At 33.3% G+C, this 11,479-nt stretch overlaps 1 protein-coding gene across 2 annotated transcripts; it reads left to right on the plus strand.

Moving 5' to 3' along the window:
- The first annotated feature begins 6,381 nt into the window (after positions 1-6,381).
- On the plus strand, positions 6,382-9,905 carry LOC133829957 (uncharacterized protein At4g15545). 2 transcript variants are annotated; one of them, XR_009891906.1, is made up of 11 exons: positions 6,382-6,746; positions 7,225-7,293; positions 7,764-7,817; positions 7,928-7,991; positions 8,099-8,173; positions 8,494-8,751; positions 8,988-9,033; positions 9,129-9,207; positions 9,311-9,444; positions 9,527-9,594; positions 9,670-9,905. XR_009891906.1 is itself a non-coding variant. In XM_062259808.1 (10 exons), exons 1-9 carry the CDS (start codon positions 6,438-6,440, stop codon positions 9,401-9,403), a joined length of 1,047 nt encoding a protein of 348 aa, XP_062115792.1. In that variant the 5' UTR covers positions 6,383-6,437; the 3' UTR covers positions 9,404-9,444; positions 9,527-9,905. The 2 variants fall into 2 exon arrangements, 1 of the variants encoding a protein (XP_062115792.1); XM_062259808.1 differs by having other exon boundaries at positions 6,383-6,746; positions 9,527-9,905.
- Positions 9,906-11,479: the final 1,574 nt, after the last annotated feature.

Here is an 11,479-nt window from a genome sequence, read left to right on the forward strand (position 1 = left end):
ACAATCTACCACAAAAAATCCTAAGGTTCTAGAAAAAATGCCAAAACAAAAACAAAAGCTTACCAAAATGTATTGAAAATACAAAAAAATCAAAGGAAGTTCACCTAAAGTTGTTGGAAGTCAATTCTCTGCTGGAAGAAATAATGCTGCAAGTCACAACTTAAGAAAATGGCCTAAAGTCCTAAAACTACTTAAAAGGCTACATGTTCTTCTTAAAATGAATGCAGTATATATATGTGAGGGAACCTTGAAAAATAAAGGAATTGCTCCTGCGCCACACCACTTCATTCTGATACTCTGTCCTAACCTCTGTACTGAGCATATATGCTATAGCAAAACGAAATGGAGAGCATGAACCATATTCTATGGCCCATACTTTAGGCCCAATAGTAAGTTTTCTTTTTCTCTTTTCAATTAAACGCTTATGTGTGTTATATTTTTGATGAAGTATATATATTTTTATCACATATAAATAATATTTATTATTATAATATATATTACATATCAGTTTTATTTTTCTCTTTTCAATTAAAGGTTCATTTACATATTGCATACGTGTTATACTCTTGATGAAGTATAAATAATATTTATTATAATATATATTACACATCATAATAGTCAACACTTAGGCATAATATATACATATGTGTTTTATAATATATATATATGAAACATAATCTTAAAATATATTTTATTTAAATAAGCTTAATAATTACTATAATAAGAAGTGTATATATATTATTAAATTATCAAGCTCCATTTTAAATTGTTCTTTTTTACCCCTCAGCAAAAATCCAACATTTTTCTAGATCACTCGACAAAATTATCAACACTACATATCTTAAATTTTTTGCCAGTCGACGCTACTACTCTCCGAGCCAACTTAACTTGACTCGGAAAGTAAGGGACAAACTGTAGTGGCCAAAAATTACGCCAGGCCCAAATCAATTACGCCATCGGCCCAATCAGAAACTATAGCCCAATAAACACTAAAGAGACCATCAAGTTAAGTCCGTAAGGAACTACTCTAAACAACCAGGCCCAGTCTATGCCCCAAATAAATCTTAGCCCACTCATCAAGGGTAGTGTTGGGTTTTGACTACTGTGTAAGCCCAAAAAGCTTTATAGCGGCAAAACGAGTCCAAAACGTGGGCAAGGGAGTTGGGTCAATCTATAACTCACCCAAGAGAATAGGTCTTCCTCCTTTTCAGGAGGAAGATCGCTTCTCACGCTCACTCCTCAGTGGCTAAGCAACAGACTATTGAAAACTCTATAAAAGCAAGTTTCTGGACCTGAAAGGGAGAGGCATTTTTTATTCAAAAACTCAATCTTTCTCTAATACTGTCAGACCGATCACTTAGATCATCCTTCAACACCACATTTACGGTGGATTTATTCACTTGTTGTTTACTTTCTTTACATTTTCTTTATTCTATATTTGAATTGCTTACTGACTTGACCGTCGGAGTCCCTTTAGCTGGCATCACCCCGGTGTCCCAAGGCTTTTACGGTCTTTCTTCCTTTGTTCTACAGGTTGTCAGTGCCCGCGATCCATCCTTTCCGATCATTGTAGATTTCAGCCTCTACAGTGAGCAGTTTAAAATAAGCTAAGGACCTAAGATAAGTAAATTTCACATTTTTTTGCTTCAGTGTGAGATGCATGACTACATTGATTGTGTATGTTTAATGATTTAAGTATGGGATAATGATGCATATGATGAGTATGTGATGAATGGTTATATGAGTTATGTGTGGTATGAATACCATTATGGATTGTATGACATATAATAGATGAATTTCATGATATGTGAAAGTTGTCATACTTGGTTAAGTTTGATATGAGTTATGTACAAGTATGTGTTCCCATGTTGATGAATACGTGGATTACTTTCTATGTTCATGATTTTGTTACCTCTAATGATATATGAAGCCTTTAAGTTTTTAGGCTGGAAACCTTAGATATGAGTCATAGCTCTACGTTAAGGTATAACAACGCCAACAACCCAAAGCTTCATATATTATGACTAAAGATGTTTTGAGTATATGAGATGTGATACAATGCCTTGATTGAATACCATCAAACATGAATCATGAACATGGACATTGACATTTTAGCATCAACATGTATGCATTGCATGTACAATTATGTGATACATTATTATGTGATATAAGACTATGCATAAGAATATGAGAAAAGTTATGAAATTCCTTGAAAAGTCTTATGTAAAGTTAAACATTTTAATGACAACAAAGCTTAAGATAAGTGATAATAAGATGTTAAAAATGGTGCCACTGTTTCAATGAAGCAATTAAGTAAGTTTAATAAAGAAGACGTAGGTCTATAAGGCTTATAGTGACTGCCCACTAGTGTGGGCTAGGTCAGAGTTGACCATTCAGATATGTTTGCCATGTTCCCGTCTTTCTCCTCTATTTATATGTGTAATAAGTGTGACAACTATGACAACGATGAAATGAGTAATACGATGGGCCCAGCTGCGATGATGGCTAGCCGGAGGAGAACCAATGTATTTTATATTATATGTGTGACAAGCACTACAGGTATTGACTAAATCGAACAGTGTGCACAAAAGATAATAGACCCATAACAATGTGAAAGTAAAAAGAGAAAAAACATAAAAGTAAAGTTTGAAAGTGCATGATCAATAAATGAAATGCACAAGTATTATAAGTCAGCATATGAGTATATGTGCAGTTCAAACTCACGACATTCATGTGTGTGTATGCATGAGATTTACTTACTGAGTGTTAGCTCATTATGTTATTTTCCAACATTTTTCCAGGTGTGGCTTTAGATGTTTGGAAAACTTGTGGAGCACAGACTCAGTAGCAATTAGGGATGCACATTTTCCCCATGGGGACGGGGCCCCGTGGGGACCCACCCCTAATGGGACGGGGAATCCCCGTCTAATTGGGGAACGGGGCGGGGACGAGGATACCTTTCAATCCACGAATATTAAATGAGGCGGGGACGGGGATAACACTCCTCGCCCCGACGGGGCCTCGTTTAAATTTTTATATATTTTTATAATATTTTATATGTATTTTATATATTTCTTTATGTGTTTTAGTAGTATAGTAATAACTTTTTTAATATTTTAAAATTTATTTATGATAGTATAATTTACAATTTTATTTTAAAATTTATTTTTTAAATAAATGGGTTCCCCGTGAGGATTCTCCGCCCCAATAAGGGATTCCCCACCCTGTCCCCGATGGGGAATAAGCGGGGATAGGGCAGGGACGGGGATTAGAAATATAAATGGGGACGGGGACAGGAGGAGCACTCCCCACCAATTCCCTGCTCGTGTGCAACACTAGTAGCAATGCAATAGTGATTTAGGGTTTTTCATATTGCTATATTTAAATTTAAAGTATTCATACGTGTAATAATTTTTATTAATAAGATTATATAAACGTTTAAAATTTTTCTCTATTTCTTGGAATCATTTTATTTAATTCGTTTGGTCAAGTGCTTAACATACTCGTAAACCCTGGAATTACGAGTATGTGGCAGATGTACCCTACCTTAGGGTCGTCACACATACCTAATGTCCTAGAGGTCAGGGGTTCAAATTTGGGTGACTCCCTCTGGCAGCGTGGAGCGACAGTCCAAAGAGTCTTAAATGTGAGCACTATGTGTGCCAGTCCAGCCACCCTTGTCCTCTGACTTAGGATCCCTTTAGCACTAGTTGGCTGATGGAGCTCATGTGACACACCTTATCATAGGTAGGGGCGACCCGTCAAGTAGAGTTTTGGCGAACATTCCTTAGCGAGGTTGGAGCTCTCACGGTAACTCCCAGAGAGGGGAGCCACACTGGTAGCCCCCTCCTCCTTTTTTTTTTCATAAAAAAACTCTTTCTAATTTCATGATTTGCATTACACTCGTGAGTTTTATGATTTGAACCTGCTAGATTTGGAGCATGATGATTGCATTTACCATGATCATTAGTGCATAATAGGGCTGAGCATAAAATCCGAAAAACCGAAAAAACCGTGTACACCGACCTACCGAACACCGAAAAAACCAAAACCGTTTAAACCGAAAACCGCCGACGGTGCAAACCGCCACTGTTCGGTCGGTTTGGAAATTTTGGGTGAACCGACCAAAAAAACCGAAACCGACCGAACACAATAAAATAATAATATAATATTATATAATTATTAATTATTAAAAATTAAAATTTTTAATAAAAAAAAAACTTAAGGCACTTGTAAATGTAATTATATTCTTTATATATTTATGTTTTAAAAACATACAAAAATGGAATCTAACAATCCAAAATTTTTAATTTTTTAACTAAAACTTTCAAAAAAAAAAAAAAAACATCAATTCGGTTTGGTTGGTTTAACCGACCAAACCGCGGTCCAAAACGGTCGGTTTTTTTTTAAACTGGTTTGGTTCGGTCGGTTTTCGGATTGCACCAATCCGAACCGAAAACCGAATTCTGGATTTTTTTTGGTGAAAAAACCGCCAAAACCGACCGATGCTCACCCCTAGTGCATAATAATACTCTTTTTTTCAATGGAATAATATTGTTTGCCAAATTATAAGGAGTCGATTCTACAATTATGAAATTCGGGCCACAAATTCAAAATATAATAAAAGTAGAGAAAGAGATAGCTCGAGAGTAATTTTTTTTACTCCACTTTTAAGTAGATTGATTATAGTTTTTGATAGGATACCTCATAATAATAATAATTGAATGATGTGTTATGTACATACATATACTAGGTATAAGCAACGTGCAATGCACGTTTACTTAGTTTTATAGTTTTAAACATTGTCTATAATTTTATAAAAACGACTTTACTATTTAAAATATATATTTATATATATATATATAATAGAATGAATTATAGTTCTATAGCATATATAAATATTTATATCAATAATCTCTACATATATGACATATAAACACAACTTTGATATAGATATATATTTACATGACTACATGACATATATATAAAATACAATAATAGTTAAAAAAAATTAATAATAGAAAAAGTCGTAGTGTAGGCACTAATATACATGCATCAACTATTTTTAGTTTCTAATGTATCTCACAGTATCATTTGATAATTTGATGAAGAAAAAGAGCTACAATCACTTGATAAAAAATAAACTATCACACAAATTTCTAAGATAAAAAAATGATATGTATGCCTTTATTATTTTTAAATAAATATAATTTAGTTATTTAAATTATCATAAAATATCTCATTTTAATCAATTAATTAATTTATTTTTGGTTAAGTTTATGTTTGTTCTAGTTTTTGAATTTGACAGTGACAACAAAAGAATATATAATTAAGTTTAAGTTTAATTAAATTTTATTTTAATTATAAAATATATGGTTTTAATTATCTTATTTTAATTTGCTTAGTTAATTTTATTTAAGTTTAAGTCATGTTTACAATCTACCGTTAAATATAAAAATATTCTATTAAATATAAAAATATTCGGAAAAAAAATAAAAAACAGTTAAAATAAAAAAATTCTGTTATCTACACATTTTTTATATAGAAAAAATATACATTTTTTAGGAGATATTAGCTGTAAGTTGAAAATGTAATAGTCTAAACCAGCTTACATGTCATCATTATTTATTTTTAATGATTTATCATTATACATGATAAATTAATTGATTATTTCTCTTCAATCTAATTAATTAAAGTCACATTATTCATAATTAGTAGTGCTCACATAACCATGTTATAGCTAGGAGGAATTTGAGTCCCATTCAAATTTTGATAGTTTAAATTTTTTAAAAATTATTTATATTAATAAATTCAATAAATGTCCAAAACTCTTTGCTATCCCAACTTTTTGTTTGGATCTTGAATTTAGGAGTAAAAAAGAAAGAGTTCCAAAAAATTTAATTTCTTCTTGTTTGAAAAATAATTGTATAAAAAATTTAGAATAATTATAAATATTCAAACAAAAAATTCTCTATTTTTTTATTTAGAAAAATTCAAGATTCAAACAGGTCCCATTGTTGATTAGTTTGTATTTTTTGAAAATTACTTGATTGAATTTTCTCTGTGGACCTAATTTTGGAGGGAAACTATTCAAATTTCAAACTCAGAAAGCAACACCGCAAACAAACACTTTACAATTTAGCCCAAAATTAAAGAAAAAGAAAAAGAAAAATAATTTTTCTTTTCAAAGAGAGCGCAAAAGGAGTGGGAATTTTCTTTTCAAAATAATAATAATAATAAAATAATAAAGTCTTCTCTCTCTCTCGTCGTGACCAAAGAAGCTGCAACGACACAATAACAACAACTACCACCTCTCTCTCTCTTAATTTAAACTATTTTTCTTACCTAATTTATTTATTTATGTATAATTTTTAAATATATATTTATTTTTAGAGAGAGAAAGAGGAGGAGAGAGAGAGACAGAGGGAGGCAAGGGAATGATGTCGCAGAGCAGTGGAAGTAGTAACGGCGGAGGCGGTGGTGGTGGTGGACCCGATTTTCACCTATCGGACGAAATCTTATCTGTAATACCCACGGATCCGTATGACCAGCTGGATCTGGCTCGGAAGATTACCTCCATGGCCATAGCTTCGAGAGTATCGAAGCTCGAGACCGATGTGGGGAGGATGAAGCAGAAGCTTTACGAGAAGGACAGGATCATTTTTGACCTCGAGGATAAGCTTTCTCGTATCCAACTCTCCCAAAACGATGCCGATTCGCGTTTGAAGGCCGCCCTCGATGACAATGTAAGCCAAAGGTTCATATATTTATTTATTAAAAAAAAAAGAAATTCAATTTGATGATGCCTAAGGAGATGACTCTGTTTAGGGTTTTGATTGGATTTTTTTTAATAAATTCCTATGGGATATGCTGAGGGGAGAAATGAGGAATTTTGGTTCCGCGGGGTTCAGTAGTTTGAATTTGGTTCGTGTATAAATTGAGATTAAAAGTTTAGGAAAGGGAAAAAATGGGGAGGGGTTTAGGGTTTTGTTGTTTTTGAATTTTGCGATAAGTTTTAATTGGGGTTTGTGAATTTGGCTTTAAAATTTTTGCTGTGCTTTGATACCGCATTGTAAAAACTTAGAAGTTATTAGGGACTTCAAATTATCCACATTACACGTAAAACCATTGTTCTTTGATTGCCTTTGATAAAGATAAGATATTTTTTATAATGAATATTGAGAATTGTCGGCAGCTTTTGTTTATAGATTGTTTGTTATGCAGATGAAACTCTCTAAGGAACGGGATTCATTGGCAGCGACTACGAAGAAACTAAGCCGTGATTTGGCAAAGGTTAGTATTTTTGAAAACTTGCCATCAGTTAATATTTTAATGGTATTTGTTCTTCTGAAGAGACTTGCTGCTACTAAACTTAACCTAAGGAGTAGTGAACTTGTAAAGGATTCCATTTGCCTACGAAGGCATTTTACATCTAAGTAAATACGTTTGAATCCTAATTCATCACATGTTACGGAAACCAGAGGCTATATGAGATTGTAGCATGTGTATTGGAAAATGGAAAATTGAAATGCCCTCACAATATATTACTAAATATATTACTGGGAAAGAAAAGTGAAGGTTGTGTATTGAGTTTCACTTCATCTAACGATTCTGTTCTTTTGGCTCCTTTCCTTATTTTCTTTTAATTACTTCCAGTTTGGATTCCTTTCCTTCTGGACAGCTATCATTTTTTTCCCTTTTGTGTTCATGTTTCAAGTTGTTGTTTTGACTTTATACATTATTATATTTGAATTCTTTTACAGTTGGAGACATTCAAGAGGCAGCTAATGCAGTCGCTAAATGATGAAAATTCATCTGTAAGATTTTTTGGTGACAACTTCTAGATGCTTATCTTTATTTATTCTAATGGTGATTTGATGATTATCTTCACATAAAACTCATTAGCTATGGCATTTTATTCTTGCAGCCTGTTCAAACTGTTGATATTGGGACATGTGACCAATCAGTCCCTAAGGCATACCCTGATAATGGTACTGTTAGTCTCTCTATTGAAGAGGCTTAACTTTGTCATTGCTCTCTCCCTTGGCTCCATTTTGTGGTAAAATCTTTTATTCATTCTTGTCTTTTGTGGTTACAGATGAAGTGACAAATGGCTACAATGGAGTACATTCCTTGAGTGGCTCTACTGATATGAGATACTCAAGTGATGAAGGTATATGAACTTTGTTTCATGTTTGCACGGCATTGTTCATGTCTGGTATTAGTGCCTCCTTGATGCAAACGCATTACTATACTTTAGTTTATAGTATTTTTAGTTGCGCCTCATCTTAGACTACACCTTATGCTGAAAAGCCCAAGTATCTATTATATATGTATTGGATGTTCGATTGAAATAAGTTAAAAAAAGGTGTTAGACGGAACTATCACTGTATATACTATTATTTATTGATTCTTGTTTCATTATATTAACAAAATATCACAGCACTTAGTGGTTGTTAATATATCCATCAAGGCTAATATTTTGGTCTACAGCATCAAGGAATTCTGGAAACAGGTTTTCCATGACTGCATATATCTCTCCACGGCTTACTCCAACTGGAACTCCAAAAATTATTTCCACAAGTGGGTCTCCTAGAGGATATTCTGCTGTTACCTCTCCACATCGAACCTCTGGCTCCACTTCTCCCACAAAACTGCCGTATGATTCACGGTCTTCTTTGTCTGCTTGGTATCCATCTAGCCAGCAGTCTTCAGCAGCAAACTCTCCTCCTCGTGGTCGTGCATTGCCAGGTTTGCATTGTTAGGAGTTGTCATTATTTCACTACTGCAAAAGTTTGGATTTCAACCCACTGATTTATCATTATTTTGTGTGCTAGTGTAATCCCATTTGCATTGTGTACAAGTCTACCTTTCTATTAATGCTAAATAAACTTATTTTGTTTTTGAAATGATAAATCAAGTCAATATTGCTGACATTCTTGTACCATATTTAACTTCATTCTGCTTTTACATTCAAAATTGTGTAGGGCGCACTCCACGAATTGATGGCAAGGAGTTCTTTCGTCAAGCCAGGTAGGTTTTGTTAATTGTGAAATGTATGATGGGTTGTTTACTGGAATAATAAAATTACCTTCATATGCTGACAAGCGATTTTGATTATTTTGTAGGAGTCGGCTCTCATATGAGCAGTTCAGTGCATTTCTAGCTAATATCAAGGAGCTAAATGCTCAAAAGCAAACTAGAGAGGTATATTGTTGAATCCTTGTAATTATGCTCTATGATGATGCAAATGGATATCTTAGGGACGTAGTTGCTTAACTAGTGGATGGTTGTTCTTATATTTTTCCAGGATACCTTAAGAAAAGCAGAGGAGATATTTGGCACAGATAACCAAGACCTTTATTTATTATTTCAAGGATTGCTTAACCGCAATATCCAGTAAAACTTAAAGTATTTGTCGGTTGGAAGGGTTTGAAATAAGTGGTACGTTTCTCTCCCAGTGAATGGGTCTTTCGGTGCATGTTTACATACATTAACTTTATCTTGTACAACTATGGAATTGCAGGCAATAGAGCTCCAGCACATGGAGAGGGCCTTGAGCACACAAGTCAGTTGTGAATTGCTGTTTGACAGGTTGTGGATCAACTCATTCCCAGCCGCTTTAAATGGATGGTTTATGACTCATTTCTTTATGTACTTGGTTTGCAGAAGTTAACTAGTGTCTTCTTCCCTTTCCAAAGCTGGGGTATGGTTTTGTAGGCCTCGTTAATATGTATCATTAAATGCAGGTATGCTTGTACATAGTGGCTTTATTATTTTGCACTACCTGCCCGGTTGCTCAAAAAGGTTCAATTGGCATTTTCTTTCTAAAAATTTTCATTCTTGAATTTGCATGTACAAAAGAACCATATTCAACATCAGTCATGTTGTGTCCTTTTCCCTCTTTCTCTCTCTCTCACACACACACACACAGACAAGATACAATTCATCTGTTAAAGTGTTTCATGTCCTTACACATTCTCAACATACACATAAAAATACAACTAAGTTTATGGATTTTTAATCCGTCTTCAGTACACGTTTTGGTGGTTTTCAACTTAACGATGTGACAATCACTTGTTAATTATCAAGCAGTGTTTGTACATTGAGTTTATGTTTGATGGCAATATTGAATATCGGCGGTCCTGCAGATTAGCATCTTTTACTTTTAAACTTGTGGTTTGCAACATTCACAGGGTCTTATTGATTGCCTGGCTGTTTAATCTTGCCCTGAATCTGTACCAAATCTCTTTACTCAAAAACGTTTATGGGATTTAGTTAAATTAGTTGTTGATGCTGGAAAAAACACAGATATGCATTTGTACAAAATTGAATTTGATAGCTTGGCAGAAATGTACAATCTGAGTGACTTAAAGGGTTTGCCAAAATCAATTTTTCGTCCTTTGATTTAACAGTGAAATCATCTTCCTGTTTGTTTGGATGTACGGAAAATTTAATAACTTAAACGTTTTTAAATGCACGAGTTAATTCGAGATAGGGAATAAAGAGCTTTTTTTTTTATGCTACATTATGATGTACGGTAGTCATACCATGTGCATATATTTCATATATAAATGTTAGCCAATGACTTTGAATGCCTTGTCTAACAAAAAAAAAAAAGAAAAGGAAAAGCATGTAGAAAAATATTAAAATTATCAATGTTCTTGAACATAATTCACAGACAGTGATCTTCTCTGCCACGATTGATTTGACTAGTTAATTCTCTGGTTTATTTATTGATTTTGCTTGCCAATTGCCATGGCTAATGTGATAGCATGGAAAAGACCAGGATTAAGAATCAGTGGGAAAAGAAAAAGAAGTCTGACCATATGTAGGAAGAGGAAAATGCCCTGTATCTCAAAGTGTTGGCAAATCTATAAAAGTAGGATCTTGAAATGGTGAAGTGAAACAAAGGAGTGTACTATAGGAACCAGAATAATTATATAGTGGTAAATGATAGAAAACAAGAAGATTGCTGTTTCGATCTTATGCCTCAATATCTGCCTTATATTCATTTTAGATTACATTGACGACTTCATTAACATGAGCTTGTTTGGACTGTTAATTAATTCATAATTACAAATTAATGATAAGTTATTTCATTAAACCCAACATTAGACAAAGTTTTGAAATAATGATTGACATGATTGTTCTTCTTTTGTGATTACTTATTGTGAATAAGTTGAGAACATTATAATCACATCACTTGTTTATGATAACACCTGAAATGAACATGAATTTCTCTAATGTGGGACTCAAATCACTTCTTGTCTTGTAGTTGTAATGAAGACTCAAAAAGGAATACATAATACATATCATCAATTAGTGGAATCAGTTTGCTTAAAATTTGAGACAATCATTTCTTGTCCCTCTATTGAAAATTCTATCCAACTCTACTAGTACATACATACATACATATATATATATGTATCTCTGTTCATTTTTGCCTTTTCAATTAGTTTATACAAATTTCAACTAA

The sequence above is a fragment of the Humulus lupulus genome, chromosome 4 (genome assembly GCF_963169125.1).
Source record: "Humulus lupulus chromosome 4, drHumLupu1.1, whole genome shotgun sequence".
Taxonomy (NCBI): domain Eukaryota; kingdom Viridiplantae; phylum Streptophyta; class Magnoliopsida; order Rosales; family Cannabaceae; genus Humulus; species Humulus lupulus.

What these genes read in the sequence shown, in the direction of transcription:
- LOC133829957 (XM_062259808.1), top strand. Translation starts at nt 6,438, where the DNA reads ATGATGTCGCAGAGCAGTGGAAGTAGTAACGGCGGAGGCGGTGGTGGT. An exon ending in TAAGCCGTGATTTGGCAAAG is followed by an intron (nt 7,294 to 7,763) that starts GTTAGTATTTTT and finishes ATTCTTTTACAG; the next exon opens with TTGGAGACATTCAAGAGGCA. An exon ending in TCGTGGTCGTGCATTGCCAG is followed by an intron (nt 8,752 to 8,987) that starts GTTTGCATTGTT and finishes AAAATTGTGTAG; the next exon opens with GGCGCACTCCACGAATTGAT.